This window comes from Sus scrofa, chromosome 13 (assembly GCF_000003025.6).
Source record: "Sus scrofa isolate TJ Tabasco breed Duroc chromosome 13, Sscrofa11.1, whole genome shotgun sequence".
Taxonomy (NCBI): Eukaryota; Metazoa; Chordata; class Mammalia; order Artiodactyla; family Suidae; genus Sus; species Sus scrofa.
In genome coordinates this window covers 100,741,916-100,765,220 of record NC_010455.5, presented here as the reverse complement: position 1 = coordinate 100,765,220, position 23,305 = coordinate 100,741,916, and the positions used below count along the sequence as shown (strand labels likewise).

Below are 23,305 nucleotides of genomic sequence, written 5' to 3'. Positions count from 1 at the left end.
ATAAATAGCAATTTTTTATCCATTTATGAATAAGGCTGTTTAAAGATCCTTGTATGAGTTTGTGTATTTATGTTTTCATTTCTCTCTGTAAACACCTAGGAATGGAATTACTGGGCCATAGGGTAGATGTAGGTTTACTACTCAATGCCAACTCCCCACCTTGGTGTAGGTAAAGATTTCAAAGTTCTCAAAGGTTTACTTTGTAGCACTGTGTATTCCTATCCATTTTTTCTTTTATGGTTATGATTGAAAAAAAAATGTATATACTCATGGCATATGGAAGTTCCCAGGTCAGGCACTGAATCCAAGGCACAGCTGTGACCCACACTGCAGCTATGGCAACACCAGATCCTTTAACCCACTGAACCAGGCAAGGAACCAAATCCACACCTCCTGAGCCACCCACCACAGTGGGATTCTTAACCCACTGCACCATGGTGAGAATTCACTATCATTTATGATTTTCATGCCCCACCCAAGAAATCTTTACCTACACCAAGGTGGGGGAGAGTTTCTCCTATATTTTCTTTTAGAAGCTTATGGTTTTAGGTTTTACATTTTAGGTCTATGATCCTTCCCCAGTTTAAATTTTTTTTTTTTTTTTTTTTTGTCTTTTTAGGACAACACCCATGGCATATGGAGGTTCCCAGGCTAGGGGTCCAGTCGGAGCTGTAGCTGCCGGCCTATGCCACAGACACAGCAACACAGGATCCAAGTCTAGTCTGCGACCTACACCACAGCTCATGGCAACACTGGTGAGACCAGGGATTGGACCCGAGTCCTCATGGATACTAACTAGTTGGGTTCATTAACCACTGAGCCAGGACAGGAACTCCCTCAATTTAAATTTTTATTCAGAGCAAGAAAGCATTTGAAATTTTTTTTTCCCATACAAATACCTAGTTGTCTAGCATTAAAAAAATAAAAAAGACTTTCCCCAATAGGGAGCGTCTAGTCCATTTATAGTTAACATAATTTTTATATGATTGGATTTAAGTGTGCCATTCTGTTACTTTCCATTTTGCATCTGGGTGGCCCCTTCCTTGCCTTCTTTTGAGTTGAGTAATCACTAGACTCCATTTAATTTCCTTGATTGCCTTCTTAACTATTGCTTTTCTCATTTTTAAAATTATTTTTTAATTGATTGCTTTAGAGCAGGACTTCTCAACCTTGGTGCTATTGACATTTTAAGTCAGATGATTTTTTGCAGTGTGTGCTTTCTTTGTATTTAGCTTCGTGTGGTTTGCTGATCTTCCTGGTTTTATAGGTTAATGTTTTTCATTAAATTTGAGAAATTTATGGTCGCTATTTCTTCAATTATTTTTCTGCCCCATTCTCATTCTTGTCTCTTTCTGACATTTTAGTAACATAACTACTGTTTCATAGTGTTCTTCATGTCCTTATAGGACATATTCAATTAATTTTCCTTCAATCTTTTTTTTCTTGTCTTTTCTTCAGATCAGGTAATTTGTATTGATTAAGTTCGCTTACTCCTTCTTTGGCCATCTCCAAGTTCCGTTAAGCCAATCCAATGAACTTTTCATTGCAGTTTTAATTTTTGTTTTAGAATTTTTATTTTTAATTTTCTATTTCTCTGTAGTGATTCCTTGTCTGTTTCCTTATTAAGACCATAGTTGCCTTAAATTCCTTGAACAGGAGTTCCCGTCATGGTGCAGTGGTTAAGGAATCCGACTAGGAACCATGAGGTTGCGGGTTTGATCCCTGCCCTTGCTCAGTGGGTTAAGGATCCGGTGTTGCCATGAGCTGTGGTGTAGGTCGCAGACGTGGCTCGGATCCCGCGTTGCTGTGGCTCTGGTGTAGGCCAGTGACTACAGCTCCAATTAGACCCCTAGCCTGGGAACCTCCATATGCGGCAGAAGCGGCCCTAGAAAAGGCAGGACAAGAAAATAAATAAATAAATAAATAATAAATAAATAAAAATTCCTTGAACATATTTAGATAGCTGCTATAAATACTCTAAGATCAATATCCAGGCCTCTCAGAGTTGACTACTATTGACTGCTATCTTTTCTTGACTCTTGGTCAAATTTTCCTGTTTCTTTGCATGTCTGATAATAACTCGATTTTATATTGTACTGGACAATGTGAATGATATGATAAAAGTATATACATATTCTAGATTCTATTATCTTTCTCTGAAGAGTTTTGATATTTGATTTTTGTTCTGGGAGGTAATTAAGTTATGAGCTAATCGTCGATATTTTTTTGACAGGGGGAGGCAGGGGGAACATATTATGGTTTGTCTGAGCAAGTCTATAAAATCCTAAGATGTTCCCAATTAACTTCAATTTGTTGGAACTCAACTTGCCAATTCTGTCTCTCTTGTGGATCTTGCCAGCACTTGGTTTTAGGCTCAGTTAGGCTAGAGCTGAAGCCTTCATTTACAGTGACCCATGCTCTTTTTTTTTTTTTTTTTTTAATGGAAGTATAGTTAGTTTAAAATGTTGCATTAGTTTCAGGTGTACAGCAAAGTAATTCAATATTTATATACTCTTTTCAGATTCTTTTCCCTTATAGGTTACTGCAAAATATTGAGTAAAGTTCCCTGTGCTATATATAGTTGGACCTGCACCACAGCTCACAGCAATGCTGGATCCTTAACCCACTGAGCGAAGCCAGGGATCGAACCCACATCTTCATGGATACTAGCTGGGTGCATTACACACTGAGCCACAGCAGGAACTCTTGGTTATCTATTTTATATATAGTATTGTATATGCGTCAATACTGAACTCCTAATTTATCACCCCCTCTTCCCTTTGGTAACCACAATTTTTTTTTTCTGTCAGTGGATCTATTTCTGTTTTGTAAGTAAGTTCATTTGTATCTTTTTTTTTTAGATGACACATATAAGTGATATCATATGGTATCTGTCTTTCTCTTTCTGACTTACTTGACTTAGTATGATAATCTCTAGGTCCATCCACGATGGTACAAATGGCATTATTTCATTCTTTTTTATGGCTGAGTAGTATTCCATTATAATATATACCACATCTTCTTTATCCATTCCTCCATTGATGGTCATTTAGGTTGTTTCTATGTCTTGGCTATTGTGAATAGTGCTGCTATGAATATATGGGTGCATTTATGTTTTCAAATTATGGTTTTTCCTGGATAGATGACCAGGAAGGGGATTGATGGATCAAATGGTAGCTCTATTTTTAGTTTTTTAAGGAACCTCCATCTATTCTCCATAGTGGCTACACAAATTTACATTGAGAGAGGTCCTTACTCTTAATACACAGCCTAAGTGTCTCCACTGGATGCCTCTCCACCCTGCTTGGTCCAGAACTTGATATTCTCTAGCAATACCCAAGCTCTAGTGTTTCTATTCCACTCTCCATCCCACAGCATCCACTTTTGCTTGAACCTTGGGTGCTGGACATGCAGTGATCCCTTGTCTAGGGACTCATGAGGGGCCCACACATAGACTTCTGAAGCTCCCCGTTACAGCTCTTCATAGACTTCAGCCACGTTCAGTGTCTTCACTTCAGCACAGTTCTGCATGGACTCCAGCTTCTTGTGCCACAATCAGAAAAGTGTCCCCTCACAGATAGCTGAGGAGATCATGGGACAATTTGTGATTCCTACCCTCAAGGATTGCTCTCTTGCACTGTCTTGTGCTGTCCAATGTGATCCAATGCCTTAAAACAGTTGCGTTATACGATTTAAACTTTATGTAGTTGTTTATGGTGGACAGCCTAGTACAACACCAGTTAATCTGTGAGAGCTGGAAGAGGAAACCCTTTTAGATGCCTTGGTAGTTTTTGAGTCTTAGATACGAACCATTCTCGAGGCCCTGCTTAAACACTTAGATTCCTTAGGTTACAAGAAGCACCACTGAAATCCTTATATTCATATATATATATATATATATATATATATATATATATATTTTTTTTTTTTTTTTTTTTTTTTGTCTTTTTGCCATTTCTTGGGCCGCTCCCGGGGCATATGGAGGTTCCCAGGCTAGGGGTCTAATCGGAGCTGCAGCTGCCAGCCTACGTCAGAGCCACAGCAACCGGGATCCGAGCCACATCTGCAACCTACACCACAGCTCACGGCAACGCCGGATCATTAACCCACTGAGCAAGGGCAGGGACCGAACCCGCAACCTCACGGTTCCTAGTCGGATTCGTTAACCACTGCGCCACGATGGGAACTCCTGAAATCCTTATATTAAAGTTCTTTTTCTGCTTAAGCTATCAGGATCTGTTGTTGTTAACTCAAAAAGCCAAATAAATTGTCATTATTATATTTATAAAATAAAACAGAAGGAGGGAAAGAGAGAATATAACACATCACCGTAAGTGAAGATAGAGTGTTTGTTAACTTCTGATTCCCCTTTCTTTGGATCTGTGGTTGGTATTGGAAAAGTCTATAAGTCTTACTCTAATCCAGATGACAAATACCCACCCTGAAATCTCTAATGACACCCTTCCTTTTATGCTAGAAAATTTCTATCCATAGAAAGAAATGGAAAACCAGAATTTGCAGACTGCATTTTCTACTCTGGCTATCAAATATTATTTTTAAAAGAAAGGAGAAAGATAATCCAAAACTAGGCATATTTTTCTTTGTTATGCTCAATCCAAAATCAGCCATCTGGTGATTAACTTTTCTTCTTCTTCTAGGTCCCAAGCTCTGTTTACATCTTTAGAATACCTAAAAATAGTATTATATGTGTGCATGTGTATACATATATCCATTTCCCTCTGTTTCTAAATTCCACACTGTTCCTGTATCTTGTGAAGATCTTTGCAGATGGATATTCTCTTTTGAACACTCTTCTCAGAGGTGTCATCCCATTTTGCTGGAGTTCACATATGTGTATAGCTCATCTCTTATCACCTGATAGTGGTTACACTATATAAACTTTGTTGTCGTGGCATAAAGCTGGGTAAAAGGTGCATTAACACTAAATTTTGATGGCATCTATTTGTATACATTTTTAAAATTTCCTTTATTTTGAATAGGAGCTGGGCTTATTCCTATTCCAAATGAAAAGTGCTCCAAGTCTGATAGTCATGAAACCCCCCACCTCTTGCTTCTGTTTATGCTTTTAAAAGTCTTATCCATGGCTCATGAATTGTTTTTCTGCTTTCTATATGGAATCCCAACACAACAGCCACTCCAACTCACATTGAGAAATTGTAAAGTTCCAGCACAGACATGAGAACATAAAATGAGTTTAACCAAAAGAAAAAGAATAGCAGCAGTCCACAGTATAAAGTCCAGTAACTTTAATGTGTTAATTTTTGCTTTAATCTTGTCATCAAGGGTGAATTTTTAGCTGTTCATTTTATATACAACAACACAGAATCAGTGATTAAATGAACACATTAGTCTCTACAAGGCTAAATCTACCCCTAGCACACATCCAAGGGACCTGAATGACACAACATGCATCTTGAGTGACCGTGCCAGTACTGCCATATGCCCTGAACTCCACAACAAATTGACATTTTAACTTTGTTTCAAATGTCTCTTAGAGACAAATATAGACTGGTAGGTATAAAAACCTCTAAAGAGTACCAAGCGTAATGAGATTTTACCAAGTTTTTGTTGTCTTTTATAGGTAATTTTCAGGCACCAACTTACTAGAAATCTAGCCTGATTGATTTGAGCAGTCCTTTTGACCTATGATTTAATTATTAAATATAATTGGAAAATCCATAAAAGAAAGCATTGTCTAATATATTATGGATCCTGCTTCTTTTCTAATAAAAAAATAACATGAATTTAAAATAGCAAGAAAATGCTGATATGAAGAACATTTTTCTTAATGTTGAAATAGGTGTGATAAAAGCATATGCAAAATCACTGTTTCAAAATCATCAGGGAACAAGAGCAGACCTTTTGAGATACACCATTCATGAAAAATACTTCTCAGTTACATGAGGTTTGTTCCCTTACTTCTGCCAACCCTCCTTTCCTTCCTTAATAACTGGACTCTTCCTATGGTTTTTTTTTTTTTTTGTCTTTTGTTGTTGTTGTTGTTGTTGTTGTTGTTGCTATTTCTTGGGCCGCTCCCGCGGCATATGGAGGTTCCCAGGCTAGGGGTTGAATCGGAGCTGTAGCCACCGGCCTACGCCAGAGCCACAGCAACGCAGGATCCGAGCCGCGTCTGCAACCTACACCACAGCTCACGGCAACGCCGGAAAGTTAACCCACTGAGCAAGGGCAGGGACCGAACCCTCAACCTCATGGTTCCTAGTCGGATTCGTTAACCACTGCGCCACGACGGGAACTCCTCCTATGGTTTTAATTTCACCAAATCACGAACAGGTTTGACTTAATGTGCATTTCCTTTTGTATGATCCCTTGATTAAAAACAAAACAAAACAACAAAAACTCCACTTCTGATCACAGTGAGATATTCCCAATCTCTTATTCACTATTATTCCGATTCAATAGGATTCTAACGTAATTTATCAATAGCTAATATTACTTGGATAAAGAAGCAATTGGTATAAGCCGAAAGACACATCTAGGGAAGATGACCACGCAAAGAATTTAGAAAGACGTGTTGGCTTCTGTGGTTAAAAACAAGTCTGGTATTCAGTTTTGCTTTTCCATACAGAAAATAGATGTTGCTATATTTGTTCAAAATGTAAGACTTGAATTCTGTGCCTAGACTCTGAAATGTCTAAAAGTAACAATGGCTGCCAAATTTATGATTTAAAAAAATCTGGCATCTGGTCTTCACAATTAAGATCAAGAAATAATAGTGTTCCTGAAATATGTTAATTTTCTATATACTAAATTCACTTATTTACATAATCAAGGAACATTAATGGTAAACACTCTCAGTTCTGGGTTCTCTTTTGGGACATGAGGTTGGGACGTAGCTTCCTGGGAACAAAAATAAAAACAGGCAATGGAGAGATGTTCTCATTGTTCCCTGGTCTCCTTTGCTGCAGTTCTCTCCTTTCTCTAGAGAATCCTACAGGGAGCCATACCCTGGCTTGGATCATACCACCACTGAGCGCTTGCATGGCTGCTGCCCCACTGGGGCAGAGGCTTCCCCAGTGGGACAGCTTGACCCCTGCCCTGGTCCCCAGAGGCTCTCTATCTCACCTCCCCAACTCCATCCTTGGGAAACTAGATGATCTAACGTGGAATAATTATCTGATGCAATTTGCTTGGGTGGGGGCAAGATATTCCCAATCTTTGACAATTCACTGTGTTTTAAGTGTAGGAAAGAATGACTCTAATTCTGCCCTGTCCTTAAATATCTAAATTCATTAGAAAAGATCATGAAAGATGCCAATTTTTACCCCATTCAGCCAATACTAAAAATTGCAGTATCTGTGAAGCCTCCACTGAGCTGTAAGTGTCAAGGTGGGGATGGTGCCTGAGTGCTTACCTCTAGGTATACTCCTTTCAGACACTATACACTTGGCATATGGTAAGAACTCAAAAAAGTAATAATAATAATAGACTAAAATATACAAGCAGATTTACTTATAACAATTAAATCTGTTCATAATATAAATCAATATGTTATAAATGCAATGATGGTCACACATATATTTAAAAATTGTACATTTAGTAGTTAGGAATTATGTATGTGAACATAGGTCACATTGGCATGTTGTGGAAATACTATTACTGTTTTTCAGACTTGTTAGAATAATTGTTCTTCTAAACTCTAAAATGTTTTCTTCTTTTGCTTTTATTTTCTTTTTCCTGGCTGACCAAGGGAAGGTTGAGGCATTGCAAAATAGATTTCAGCTCCATAATTTTAACTGAAGTTGTGTGAGTGCTGTAAGTCAAAACCATTTGCTTTAGTATTTGAAAGAGTAAAGTATAGATAATGCAGATGTCATTGTTTCAATGTGAACATGTATTTCCAATAGATTTTTAAAAGGCAAACACTACTATCTAAAATAAGAGCAGAAGTTACTGGATCTTCTCCATTTCTGTTCTTGTTACTCCATTTTCTGAATATATGCAGAGATAAAAGAGCAATCAAGATGATAAATATAGTCTGGTTATAGTCTAGGAGCCTAAATCAGGGGCGGTTCTAGTTTTCCCCCATGTAGCAGGATTTACACCTTTTCATTATTACACTGAGTAGTCACTGTTTGTCTTTGCCTAACAGAGATAGATGGGAATTTAAAATGTGCACAAGAGGCATCATTCTCTTTGGTTAGAGATGTCTAACGCACCATTTCCACAGGAATTTTCAAAATTATATGAGCAAACATGCCCTTTTTTATTATAGGGAAAACTCTCTAGGAAGCAGGAACATGAAATAATTCTGTGCTTGGTTTTTATGAAATTGTCTGCTTTAAATTGAATACTCTCTGGTATTGGTGTTGGCATTTAGAAAATAACCAGTTTTAAAACTCATCCCCAGCTGTAGCCGTGACTATGTTTATCTGACTTCGGTTTTATGGGGGTACTCTAAAATGGAAGGTCTATCATTTAGTCTCTCTTACTATTTAAAAAAATTCTAAAATGCACAAATTCTAAGGATTCAGGGTAAAACCATGCTTAGCATTTGGAAAGTAAACAGAACCTAGGACAGTAAAAGTGGTTTAGAAGAGGAGTAACTAAGATCACATGGATACATTGTCACTGGGAAAGATTGCGAAAAGGACTGTAATTTTACAACTTTACAAATACAAATCAGAATTCATTCTCTTCAATGTCGTCTCCTTAACTTTAGAAAGAACACAAATATCAGAAAGCATGATTCATGCTATAATAAAATCTTTTCTTAATTTTAAATATTTCCTTTTTTATTATTCTTATTTTGTCTTGTATATTTTCTTGAAAATGCTTTTCTTTACATTCTGATTTTGATCACACTGAAAATTAATTTTGCATCTTTTACAATTAAAAAAAAATCTGAACTATTTTTCTTAAATGTTATTCTATCTGTTCCATCAGTCCTATAAAAAGGGGGTTTAGAATTGGACTTATTAACATTTAAGTAAAACACTAGACAATACTCTAAATGAGAAGCCTTGTATTTGAATAGGTGAAAAGTGGGAAAAACTGCCTTCTACTATGGATCAGCATGAAGGTGTCAGCAATTGCTATTAAATACAACCCATACAGGTGAAAGTCTAATAATCCGAATTTTTGATAACCCACTTTTTCCATTCTCAGTGTCTGAGGGTCCTATAGGTTTTTTTTTTTTTTCTCCAGTCCCTTGACTATTACTTCTACCTTTGTTTCTGCATAAACACATTTAAAATTATGCACTGCATTTAAATTACACAACATGTAAAAATATGTTGAGATGATGCATAACATCACATTCATCCTCTGAAATACTTCGTGATGAAAGGTGATGAGAGATGTGGCTGGTATATGGTCCCTCTCTTACAGAGGCAGTGAGTGACTCAGGTAGACTGCCCTGCCCCTCTCCCCTCCCCCCAGTCTGCCATGGGGGCCCTCACAGTAATCTGCTTGCACTCAAATCTAGGGACTCTGGTCCTTAAGAGGGTTTGCGATTAATTTGGACTTGTCAAATGTCAGAGGGGATTTTGTGGTACTAATGCCAGATTATAGGTCTTCTAGACTAAATGAAACCACATCTTTAAATATAACCTAGACCTTTGCTACTTGCTTACTTTTTGGTGGAGTTTAGAATTACACAAATGCCTATGATGATCTGTTAAAATGAACAGTGACTACATGCTCTCTTCAAAGTCCTTAACTTAGATTTATTGAAGTGATTGTACAAATGATGGTGTGGTTATTACTTAACACAAACATGACCATAACCAAGGGTTCTTGGTTAAAGTTTCCCGCTTAACAGTGGTAAAAATAAAAAAGTAATGGACAAAGCATCAACATTATTAAGAATTAGCAAATAAAGTTACATATTAGAAAACAAGTTTAAAATCACATATCTAATAGAAACCTTAGAGTATTAACTGTCACTTGCCATTTGGAATCTGCCACCTAGCCTAAGTGATTTTACTTTCAGGTTTATACCATTTTGGATAACAACCAGAGAGAGACCATATTCCAAAATATTGGATGTAATTTTAAGGTAATGACTACCCCAGATTCACTTGGTACCATGTTTTTGACTAGATCCTTTTCATCTGTTATTTTGGGATTATCTCTCAGAGCTGTCCAAACATATTACCTAGGCTGAGAGTGATGATTATGGAGTTACAGTCAAGCTTTACATTTTAGGCAAAAAATTACTTGCCAAACCTAATTTTACGTGTATCATAAAATTTAAAAGGAGGGACAACATGGCACAGGAATTTTAGCATGAATGATAAGAGAGTAAATGAGTAAATAGTGGATACATAATTTTTAAAAATCTAGTTAGGATTTTAAAAATGAATACCAAATATGCTATTTCCCCCTTTTCTCTTATTTAAAAAAATTTTTTTTCACTCTCACATAGTGATAAAATGTAAAAAGATTTATTTTGATTCCATTTGGAAAGCAAAGATAACCTTGAAAAAGCAACTGAAAGCTCTTGGAACGAATTTGAGAAATCTCTAGCTGTGGCAAGACTCTTGCTTATCATTCACATAAAAAGAAAGGAACTGAGGTTTAGAGTTTTTCTTTTTTTGTCTGTTGTCTTTTTAGGGCCTCACTCGCAGCATATGGAGGTTCCCAGGCTAGGGGTCGAATTGGAGCTGTTGCTGCTGGCCTATGCCATAGCAATGCTGGATCCTTAATCCACTGAGTGAGTGAGGCCAGGGATTGAACCCTCAACCTCACTGTTTCTAGTTGGATTCATTTCCACTGTGCCACAGTGGGAATTTCAGTTTAGAGTTTCAAGTTGGGCTTCTACCATCAATATGAGGCTGCTGATGGTCATTATTAAATCATACTATTTCTTAATACTGTTTTCATTAACAAAGCAACCTCTTCCGTGAAAGGACTAATTCTTCTGAATTGCAAACTGTACTGCAAGTACTATGAGTCATAGCAAATGAGAAAACAGTAATATTTCCGGTGCCAGAATTTGTCAGGGTGGGTCCTGTGGAACAAAAGCTCCTTGGAATGTTACCAGATGTTACTCAAAAGAGTTTCTGTGGTCAGATTTATCTGGATAACACTGAAATCACATTTGCAGTGGTTTTCTCTCTCCGCTCCCCCCCCCCCCCAGGATGTTTAAATTAGAACCCTTGATGTGCTTACATGCACTAACTTTTCTAAGACAATATGTTTCCCAAAGTCATTTGACCCTGGAAACTTATGTTTGAAAGAGTATCTTTGGAACTTGTATTCTGTGGAACACACTTTGGGAAACATTATATTCCATTACTCCCGCAGTGTTTAGCTAGTTAACTTAAAAGTCTACACATGAACAATTTAATCCAGAGGCAATAAAAGAGGCCCTGGCATGGGTAGCTAATAGTTGTGACATTTCTGCAGAGCTGGATTAGGGATGCTGGTGTGATGAGCCAAGGCAATCTGGGGGGAATATTAAGAGATTTAGTCTAATAATGGGTCCAAAGGAGGAAAAATTTTTCTGAGATCATTGGAAAATAAAACTTTATCCAGAGTATGTATTCCTACGGTTTCAAGTGTACAATGAAATTCTGCCTTTTCTAAACTTTCTGTGTTCACATTTGCAAGAGAGTTAGATCCGGCAACAACTCAGGGGGTAAAAAAATAATCAGGAAAATCCAGGTATACCTGGCAAAGGAAAAAGTGATTACTCCCTCTGTGAGTCCCTCATGTTTTGCCAGATACCCCAGTGATCCAGTTCTATCTTGTGATCCACTCCCTAGAATCAGCCCAGACAGGACTGATGATGTCATCTCTCGCGCAGTTCTGTTTGCACAAGGTGTATGTGGGTTAAAATCATAACAGTTGTATCAAAGAAGACCAGTTTTCAATTATCCAAATCACATATGATCCTACCTCTATAAAACACTCTCTGTAATACTCATCACATAGACAAGATCTTAGAGGACAATGCCTTCAGTCCAAGGCAAGGACTAGAAAGTAGCCACTGGTTACCAGTAACGTGTACAGTCATGTTGTATCAGAACAGCGACCCCAGCGTTAAGTGCCCTGGGCAAGGTGGCCAGGTGACATAAATGCTGGTCTTGGGAACTAGCTATGGAGCTTTCCATATAAGTATTATTTATGCCTTTGATTAGAGAACTGCAGATACAATGAATTTTTTAAAATTTCCCTGCCTCCCCCCTCCCCCCCGCCACCCCCAACACTAACCCATTTTAAAGAGTACAAATCACTGGCGGAGCAGCAGGAGAGCAGTGCATTAATCAAGCCCTGGGCTTGGCATCTTGCCAAGGGCTCAGAAGCACATGACTATTCATTCCCAGCTTCATTTCTAAAAGACTGTAAAACCATTCCAAAATTTGGCACCATGGGGGCTATTGGCAATGCGAACTCGAGCTAGGGAGACTGGGCAGCCTTGGGTGACAACTCCAAAGCTTCGGCAGTGCTGTTTAGGAAAGCTTCACATGCAAACTTCTCAAATCAATTTCCCTAAGGCGTCTCAACCTTCCCTGTCCCTAGGAAATGGGAGCTGAGTGGCCAATGAGCCTTGGAGATCCTGGGGTGATGTCTGCAGACCCTCCTCCCCCAGCTGGAGGAGGCTCTGGGAGGGAAAACTCCAGGAGCACAGGGGAAGTGAACAGAGTAGCCTGACTTTAGACATAACTATGAGTCAAACTGCTACTATTTTGCCTAGAACTTCTATTTTTTTAAAAATCCACAAGCCAGAGTGGGAGAAAAAGAAGCAGAAAGGGAGTAAAAAATATATACCCTACTTAGTTACAAGTCAGAAATGAATGAATTCTACAAAGCAAAGTTTAGAAGATGCCTTGGGAAGCGCAATCAGATTGAAAGTCTTGCACTCAGCACCAGCTGCTAAGACATTTTGCAGGGCAAAGAAACACTAATCTACTAATTTAGTAGTCTTCTTTTTCGTCATTATCACCAAAACCATACCGTCTTCATTTTAGACAATAACAATAAAGACAGGATTTTAAAATATCTTTCCCTTGCTAATGAATTCTGGGTTAGGTTAAAAACAAAAAGGGAAAATTGACTGTGTATTGTAACATGCTGATACTGCTTATTCCTGGACTCCAGTTAGAAGGTGGGCTTTGGTATGTCTCCAGAATCAGAACGTCCCAAATCACCAAGCAAACTCAGGCCACCTGGCCTGACTGCCCCATCACTGATCACAAATGGGATGTTGCCCATATTCCCCTTCTACCCCCACCACAAATACACACATCCTGATGGTCAGTGTCTCTCAACAGGCAAATACTCCAACTGACATGGTGGCAGGTATTTTGTACTAGAACATTCTGTGGCTAACCCCCTCCCCCCAGCAAGGTTCTAATAGTGTAAATTCTAATGCTGCAGTTTACAAAAGTAAGCAAATCTCTTGGGAAACCATTATTAATTCTTTCAGTCAAAGTAAGGTTAAGTGCTTGGAGGAGTCCAGACAGATTACAGTCCTTGGCGGCCACCACAGAATCTTTTCATCCTCCCGAACCTGCTTCAGGAAAGTTCCACAGCTGTAGAAGGGCTGGGAAGCAGCACTGCGGGCAGGTGGCCAGTGATCAGGGGCTTTTGAGAAGCTATAACGACAAATGCCCACTCTGGAAGGACAAAATCAAGCAGACACTCTGGCATTTCAGGCACAGAGGGATGGGGATGCAATGAAAATCTTGTTTGGCCATTAAGCCACCTCAGCAGGGAAACCCAGCATATAGGTTAACGTAATCATAAAATACTGAGATTGGAAACATGACTTTGGTGATACAAAATGAAAAGAAGCCAGTCTGGCTCCCAAATAACTCAGTGATTTGCAGCTGACTGATAAAGACTGCTGCCTCTCCACTGTCAAGTAGAAGACCAGTAGTTTACCACCCGAATTCCAAAGTGTGGCTTCAGGGAACACACATGCAGTTCTAGGCCAGGCTGCTGCTTCTCAGAACACTGCTTGAGAGATGCTTGAAAGCTACTAGAATAGGAGAGGGGGAAAAATGCACAAAACTGGGCAGCTGGAGCTCAATTCAGGAAGGCCAACTCCCCAGCCTTTTCTCCCAATGCAAATGGCAGTCTTCCCAAGGGCCACTGTGACTGATTCAGCCACTATTTCTCCTATCTACCCTTAAAGATGGAAGGAATTATGGTATTGAGATTTGCTTTTTTCACTTCTTGGTAATGTAAGAAATTGTGGTGTCTGGTGGTAAAGTTTAACAGCTGCCTATCACATAAGGTAAGGTGTGAGCAAAAGGCTAAGGTCATGCACGACTAGGATAAACGCACAAAGACTGGTCAGGTGGTACACAAAGTCTATTGAACTAATAAAGGGAAAGTGGGGGAAAGGTTATTTCTGCTGTGCAGGCGGCTCACATCCTCCCCACATCCCTCAGCCTCCAAGAGCAGCCACAGAATAATAAACCATGTCCAGATCTGTTTCTTGGCTGCCGCAGAGCAGAAAACCTAGGCTCAGGAGGACAGTGCATTCTTAGGACAGCTCTGCCTTTCACCCCCGACTCACAGGTGACCCTGCAGCCGGTCTCCTAGGAGGTTTGTTCTGCTCACTGCTCCAACGAGAGGACACAAAGTCTGATGCCTGGAGGGCCCTTTTAGGGATCTTGAAAACAATCTTAAAAGGAGACTATATGGCACATATGCCATTCACGTCATACATGTGAATCTATAGCTATATATATTTTTTTGAACATTGGATGGAAGAGTTGGGAAAACACAAAGAAACCATTTTCCAGCCTCTCAACTACATTGGCCAAGAGCAGCCTCTGTTCATCACAGCACATAGACTTAAGATGGCCAGGAAGGGGAAATCCGGTATCTGGGATGGATGATCCTAACTGTAACTCCCACACCTTTCACTACATTAAAAGAGACCAGTGTGTTGAAAGTCCTTTAGTCTAAGGCAGCTGTGACCCCTAAGGGATCACTGCTCTTCTGTTTTGCTGCTATTCCTGAACTTCACCACCATGACTGTTATATTGTCAGGGCAGCCTCTGTAAAATGACTGTAAAACTATGCTCTTGGCCCCAAAGTGAGGTTCATCCAAGCGGTCCTTGATGAATCTAACAGCTTCTTCGTTGCTGAAGGCATCCCAGAGGCCATCTGACGCCAAGATCATGAACTCGGGCTGGAGCTTGTCCAGGTCAAAGGTCAGGATATCTGGGTCTGGGATGACCACATTGAGATTTTTCAGCGGATAATCCCCCAGGGATCGAGACATGGCCAGGATACCCTGGACCCTCCAGGAGCCGTTGAAACTGATGAAACCACCTGGAAAGATAGAAAGATCCCATTAGCTTGACCAGCCGCTTTCTCACACCCCTGGTGCAGTCCGGGTGCATGTATGAAGGGCTGACCTACTGCCTGTGCTCCTTTCACCCCACCCAGGCACTGCCAGGGGAGCAGCATTCCTGCCACAGAGCTTGAGGTTCGATGCTTTACCAGTAGATCCTCAGGCACTTATCCTTGGTATCTTAAAGACCTATAAGACTAAATATAAATATTGATGGTAGGAGGTATGGTTGGGTTAGGGCATCCATTTTTACTTAAGGACATCTTGGCAGCTCAGTGACTGACAGTAGGGAACTCTTGGGTGGGGATCAGGGGACAGTGGCAGATGGATGGTACCAGAGACAAACCACTGGGACCCATCACTAGCTTGAGGCTACCCTTGGATGTGCCTATATTGATCTCAAAACAGCTCCTTGAATAGGATCAGGATTAAAGAATGGTGTATTTTAGCACAGTCGTTAAAGGCTTAGGCTCTTGGGCCAGACAGCTTGGATTTGATTCTTGGCTCTATTACTTGGAGCTACATGTGACTTTGGATGAGAACCTCTCTCTGATCCTTGGTTTCCTTAGCCGCAAAACAGGGACAATAATATTATCCATTCCATTGAGGAGTTGTGAGAAATAAAGGAGTTATTCCCCATAAATCACTTGGCACAGTGCCTGAATATAACATTCATTCAGTATTATCTCTTTTTTTTCTGTCTTTTTTACCATTTCTTGGGCCACTCTCGCAGCATATGGAGTTTCCCAGGCTAGGTGTCTTATCGGAGCTGTAGCCACCGGCCTATGCCAGAGCCACAGCAACGAGGGACCCGAGCCGTGTCTGCAACCTACACCACAGCTCATGGCAACGCCGGATCCTTAACCCACTGAGCAAGGCCAGGGATCGAACCCACAACCTCATGGTTCCTAGTTGGATTCGTTAACCACTGAGCCACAACGGAAACTCCATAGTATTATCTATCTTTTTAAGGGAGCTAGAGTTTTGTACATTTACGCATTGTTTGTCAGATATTTATTAAATATATATTCCACTCAGGGCAATTTTCAGACTCTAAAGTTATACAAGGTCCAGACTTTCTCTCAAGAAGTAGACAGTCTGGCAGGATGGAAAAGTCACATGTATTAATTAATAGCTACAAGCACAAAACAGTTTTCTCTCAGGGAGAGACTAGTACTTGCTAAATGCTGTAGGCAGATGGAGGAGAGAGGGAAGATTTCTGGTTGTGATGATCAGGGAAGGGTGAGCATTAAAACTGGGCTTTGAATGACGGGGAGGACTTCCATGGGTAGGGATGTACGAGAACATTCCAGGAAGTGTGGTCTCTTGGCCACGAGTGTGGGCTCTGGAGTCAGACTGTCCTGGGCCTCAGTTCTGATCTTACCGTTTACTAGCTATGTGTCCTTGAGCACACAAGCCTCGCTAAGGCTCAACTTCCTTGGTTGGAAAATAAGCGTAACATTATCAGTCTCATAAGAGAAAGAGGGAAAGAAAAAGTGTGTATAAAGTGCTTGGCTTAGTTCCCAGCAGAGTGAGCACACAGTCAACGGCAGCTGACATCACTGATGTTAGAAACAGCAGAAGGAATGGAGACAGAAGGACCAACATGTATTTGGCCTAGACTGGTTGCAGTGCATTGTCACATAAAGCAGGAGGGGCATAGATGTCTGAAAGGAAGGCTGAGGTCAGAGAAAACACACACAAAGATAGTAAAACCAATCATCATCCATAAAGACCTGCTGTAAAATACACCCTGGACACAGCAGATGGATTAACCTCCTTGGAGATGGTGCCCAGATTTGCTTCTGTAATCATTGTTGGGGTGGGGAGGGACAGGGAAGAGGAGGGAGAATAAAATGGGGTGACATTTCAGAAGAGAGCGCTGGATGCTAAGGTGACATTTCCAGGTGTATTGTATTCTCATCCCTGTCTGTGTTCACACAAGAGCAGGCTAACGGGATCCTAAGTCCCGGGTCACAGTGGACCCATGGGGAGATGTTATTTTGTAAGTAGGGAAGTTCATCAAAGCTTAATAGATGCTCTTAAATCATTGTTATTTTTAATTTTTAATTTTTATTTTTTAGAGCTGCACCTGCAGCATATGGAAGTTCCCAGGCTAGGGGTCGAATCATAGCTACAGCTGCCTGCCTACGCCACAGCCACAGCAATGCCAGATCCAAGACTCATCTGCAACCTACACCACAGCTCACAGCAATGCTAGATCCTTAACCCACTGAGTGAGGACAGGGATCCAACCCTCGTCCTCATGGATACTAATCAGGTTTGTTACCATTGAGCCACAACAGGAACTCCTTAAATCATTGCTCCATCCCATCAACAGAAAAGCTCCCCAAAGCTTTCATTAAAATTATTCTGCATCCCAAGCAGTCACTGAAGCAGGAGATTATAACACTTTCAGACTCAATAGTTATAGCTTCCTACTGTAAAAACTCAAATGTTGATTAGGTTCTGGGTAGAAGCTGACGTGTGTAGAGAGAGTCAAACTGCGGGCTCCCCCAGTCAGCAGGGGCCCTTCCTGGGCAGAGATGCAGGTGACAGGAGCTCCTTCCAGCTGCAGGGCCTGCTACCTGGCATGTCACACAGAGGCTGCATACTGTGGTTGTCAGCCTGGGGACAGAAGGATTTCCTCCCCTGCAGAGGCAGATGAGAAACCCTCCCACCCTCCAAAATTGAATTATGAAAATGTAATCATCAACTGATATCTCCCTTCAAGTCTTCATCGTCACCTTAGCGGGGCCTGTGCTGACCACCTCTGACATTCCCCATCCTCTGACCTGCCTTGTGTCTCTCCATAGCAGTTAACACTGTAACATACTAGATAATTCACCTGTTTTTACTTATTTATTTATTGTTAGTGTCTGTCTACTATATTTTCTTTTTTTTTTCCTTTTTTTTGTCTTTTTGCCATTTCTTGGGCCACTCCTACGGCAGATGGAGGTTCCCAGGCTAGGGGTCTAATTGGAACTGTAGTCGACGGCCTATGCCAGAGCCACAGCAACTCGGGATCCGAGCTGCATCTGTGACCTACACCGCAGCTCACGGCAATGCCGGATCCTTAACCCCCTAAGCAAGGCCAGGGATCGAACCCACAACCTCATGGTTCTTAGTCGGATTCATTAACCACTGAGCCACGATGGGAACTCCTGTCTACTATATTTTCTACACCCAAACGCAATTCCAGAATGTAAGTTGGTACCCGCAGCACCTACATGCTGAAAAAATGAACGAAAAAGGGATTCTCCCCTCCCCTCCAAAAAATATTTACTTAAACCAGGCACTAAATTTGGTGTTGGGAGTATAGAGATAAGCAGACCAAGTTCCTGCCTCAAGAAGCTCAAAGTCAGGAAGGCAGGACAGATGAGTACAGGTACATCCAAACATTGTAAAAGGTGACCCAAGAGGTCCACGCAGAATGCTGGGGCCAGACCGAAGGGGTATCTAACCCAGACTGGAGAAGCCTTTGGCTCAGTGTGACAGGGAAGGCTTTCAAGAGGACATGCTTAAACCTAGTCTTAAAGGACAAGGATGCTGTCATCCATTAGACATTGGGGATGGCAAGAGCCATGGCACAGAGGTATTGGCTCTGTGGTTCATTTGGTAGTCTGACACAGCGGGAGGGAAGCGGGGAATGGCCAGCAGGGGCTCAAAGATTTCATTAGCTTTTAAGTTAGGGGCTTTTTGGCTCTTTTGGAATCTCTGGCAATGAAGAATAGCAAATTCAGTGGCCATTTGTTGGATAGGAAATGTTACAAAGTCAGTCTCAGCTGTCACAGCAGCAGCCTCTATACTCATCTACTCATCCCTGGGTAAAGGAACATCTTATCCCCCGGGACTCTCAAATCAAGCTGCCCTATCCACTGAGCAAGATAGCAGACACTCCTCTGAGGCATTCACCAGCTCACCAGCTCTCTTTATCCTCTTCCTTTCCTTCAGCTGGTATGGCTTGTGATCATGAGACAAAGGAATGGCGTTCCCGTCCTTGTCACACAGGACCCCACGTGAGTCCCCCACATTGGCCACAGTGAGGTCTTTATCTGACAGCAGAGCAATCAAACATGTTGTGCCTGAAAAACAGAAGAGAGAGGAGATGCAGGAGGTCAGTGGTGCTTTAAGGTGAGGCTGCTTCTCATGGTTCCTGGATTCTTCAGTCATTAAAACTGCTCCTGCTGGGTGAGAATTTATCTTCAGCCACTCCAGGAATGATGGCTGTTCACTTCAACAACACTGATCAGATCTGACAGTCAATGTTGGAGTGTCACTGAAATGGGCTAGGATAACATTATCATTTTCCCAAATTGCTGTTGTCTCTGCTACCCTTGATTTAAATGCATAGCACAATTAAAAGGATTAGGAGAGAATCAGATCCGTTTGAAGCTTCAGACAATTGATACTTATTTTCTGCTCCTTGTTGGTGCTTAGTTTCTGTGAAGGCCCAGTTGAAAGGGGGGAGGATGTGGGTTGGGTGATCTCAGCTGGAGGGCCTGGAAGGGCCAGTAAGAGACAGATGCCAACAACCAGAGCCTATGGTGCTCTGAGGAGCTGTGGAGAGCAGTCTATAAAAATAGCTCTAAAAATCTGACAACAAAGACCAGTGGCCAGAAACAGGTCAGCTCCAGGGTGTGATGGGGGCCAACTATAAAGGCAGAAGCAGGAATACCTACTTCCATGACAGAAATGAGGCCTGGGTCAACAGGAAGTGGGGATTGGGGGTGGTCACAGTCAGAAGGGGAGCAAGAGTGATGAGCTGTTTGCCTGGAGCCCATACAAAACACAAGGAACAAACACTCTCTCCTCAACACCTTCTTGGAAGGAGAATGGATAAAAGCTAATAGAGCGACAGACAGATCTGACTGGCGGCCACCCTTATGACCTGCCTGATGTGCCTCTGTACAGCCCCTGTCCTTTTTCCTCCTGGCTTCTGACAGTGTCAGTGAATATGCAAATACCTGCTGAAATGCACAACCCATTAAGCTCTTGCTTCAAATTGCTAATGCCTTTCCTTGTTAAAATTATTCACCAATTAATCTCCATTACTATTTAACCTCCTCCTTAAAAAGGTCACATTCCATAACTGAATGTAAACTGCTTCTGAAACAGCTCTTTATCTTCAGAGAACAACAAAGAGACTGAATTCTTAAGTAGATAAGAAGAATAAATACAGGTTCATTTTAAGAGCGGGGTGAGAAATGAGCATATTCGGCCATTATAGTTGTATTCAAAATTCCATTCCAAAGCCTATTTAAATCAAAGGTGCTTTGATTAGAAATGGAAACACATGAAAGGTTGGTTAACTCAGGATTTCTGATATGAAAATCTTTTGTGAGCAGAAAAAAGACTTGATCTCAGGGATTATCAAAGCAATTGGCAAATCTTTTACTTAAAAAAAAAAACTGTAAGAATGAAAATGTAAGCATGAGAAGAACAATTTGTATGACTGGAAATCATTGTTCTCAGTTTCTGTTATTAGTTGTGTTTTGGTCTTCCTCCATTGTCACTCTGTGCTCAAGCATCTGATTGTGTTTGCCTGTGTGACATAATGAGCATGAATTCTCCTACAAGACACATGCTTCAAGTCTGAAAGGTGAACTGGAAATACCATGTTATTGAGTACTGACGGCTTGGGGGCATTATATCAGCATAACTCTTGGACCTGTCTCTCTCCCCAAGGCCCCCTCCCCTTCTCACTCTGCACACTCTGAGAGATCTTAGTCCTGACCTTTCCTTCCATCACCCTTGCATCCACACCATTAGCCTTGTTGACTCTCCTAAGGTCCATATCAACCCCTACTAGGCACTTCATTTGGGATCCAGAAAAGGCTTTGGGGTCTCTGTGTGAGGAAGGTGAAGGGATTCACCTGGATGAGCCATGAGTCCCCTCCCCTCCCCCATTCCAGCCAAAGCAGCTCTACATCCATCGTTAGCTTTACTGAGCTGCCACATAAGCATTTTTTTTAAAGAGAGGAGGGGGAGTTCCTGTCATGGCTCAGCTGTAATGAACCTGACTAGGATCTATGAGGACAAGGGTCTCAACCCTGGCCTTGCTCAATGGGTTAAGGATTCTGCGTTGCTGTGAGCTGTGGTGTAGGTTGCAGATGAAGCTTGGATCCCTCATTGCTGTGACTGTGGCTTAGGCCAGTGGCTATAGCTCTGATTTGACCCCTAGCCTGGGAACTTCCATATTGTGGCTGCAGCCCTAAAAAGGAAAAAAAAAAGAAGAAGAAGAAGAGTAAAATTAAAAAATAAATAGTAAATAAGAGAGGAGAGGTCATTCCTATACCTGGTGGGGGGGGGGAAGGAAATTTAATTGTATAATTGTATATGTGATTAAGAACCAGTGAAGGGTTTTAAGCAGGACAGTGATGTGATGAGATATGTGTTTTAGAAGATCACATCAATGGCTCTGTGGAAGATAAACTGGAAGCTGGGTCAACAGGTAGAGTTAATGAAGATCTGAATTAATGCAGTAAACATAGGGATGGAGGGTAGGGGACAGATATTTAAGACCAGAATGAATAAGCCATAGAGGATAAGGAAATAAAGGAGAGGAGGGAAAGTCCAGGATAATGTCCTGGTGTCTAGAGAAGAGGCACTGGGTGCCCCAGGGATGAAGACTTAAGAAGATGTGTGCTTGGGGCTTTTGCAAAAGGCTTTCTCTCTCACTAAGAGACACGATGCAAAAAATGACCCACTTCTTCAGCCTAGTGTGGCTCGTGTGGCTCCTGGCCACCTTGCACTATGAGAGGTGATGGCTCAGGGTCAGATCCCCAGAAGGGGTGGCAGAGGGGTGAGGACCTGAGCATCACAGAACTGCCAAGCTAGCCTGGAACTGCCCTGTTCTTGTTCCCAGAGTCACCAAATGTCTTTACTGCTGAAGGCTTTTTACATTGGATTTTTTGGTTCCTTGTGGTCTCCTCACTGGTCCAGGGGCTTATAGTTCAGTGCAGGGCTTCTGGATGAGAGCTTTGGAGTATGGCTGCTTTGCTTCTCTCACATGTTAAGATTCATGGCCTGCCAATTCCCATCAAGAACACAATCCCACTGTCTCTGTGGGTTAATAAAATCTACCTCCGGATGTGGATTTCAGGAATGTACTGCTTTGAGAACGTGGGAGCTGCCTGTATTAGCAATAGAATCTCAGACCTGGCCAGAGTGGGTGAGCCCCAGATGGCGGAATTAGAGTTGTAGGCAGTGTTTAGGATCACAGAAATGTCACCATTCCCTTTCTGTAGAAAGCTGCCTGTGTCCCGTGTGTAGGCCCAAGCATGATTGAAAACAAAAGATAATGCTTCACTGTAAACAGCTCATTGTTTGGGCTCTGCAGTCTTAGTTCAGGATTATAAGAGATAGTTTATGATCAAATCTTACAGCACAAACTACCATGTTGCTGAGAAACTCCAGAAAAACACTGTGCCTCAGAGGAAAGGAGAAAATCATTGTTTCTTTGGTATGTGCAAGGGAAAAAACCCAAAAACATCCAAGATTCTGGTTATTAGTTTTAAGACAAACTTATCTATCATATTACTTTTTTTTTTTTTTTTTTTTTGTCTTTTTAGGACTGTACCTGAGGCATATGGAGGTTCCCAGGCTAGGGTTTGAATTGGAGCTGAAGCTGCAGGCTTATGCCAGAGCTACAGCAATGCCAGATCTGAGCCGAGTCTGCGACCTACACCACAGCTCATGGCAACACTGGATCCCTAACCCACTGAGAGAGGCCAGAGATCAAACCTGCATCCTCATGGTTCCTAGTCGGATTCGTTAACCACTGAGCTACAATGGGAACTCCATATCAAAACCATCAGGGTTTGACAATATTACTTGAACCTCAGGATTGTATTTATATTAATAATTTAATCTAGATGAGAACTTATTTGAAAATCTGGAAGATATTTTGGAAATTTAACCCAAGAGTCTGACTTCACAGATTTAGAAAAAAAAAACAAAAACAAAAAAACTAAAAAAGCAAATTCACAGACTAGACTTCAATAT

At 41.2% G+C, this 23,305-nt stretch overlaps 1 protein-coding gene across 3 annotated transcripts in view; it reads right to left on the bottom strand.

Annotated features, from left to right (window-relative positions):
• The window catches only part of PPM1L (protein phosphatase, Mg2+/Mn2+ dependent 1L), a 317,524-nt gene continuing 299,471 nt past the window's right edge, over positions 5,253-23,305 (bottom strand). For all 3 annotated transcript variants that reach the window (XM_021069737.1, XM_021069740.1, XM_021069739.1), the window contains exons 3-4: positions 19,222-19,383; positions 5,253-15,276 (exon numbers count right to left, since the gene is read on the bottom strand). In XM_021069737.1, the coding sequence (XP_020925396.1) occupies positions 14,930-15,276; positions 19,222-19,383 (509 nt within the window). In that variant the 3' untranslated portion in view covers positions 5,253-14,929. The remainder of the gene's footprint in view (positions 15,277-19,221; positions 19,384-23,305) is intronic.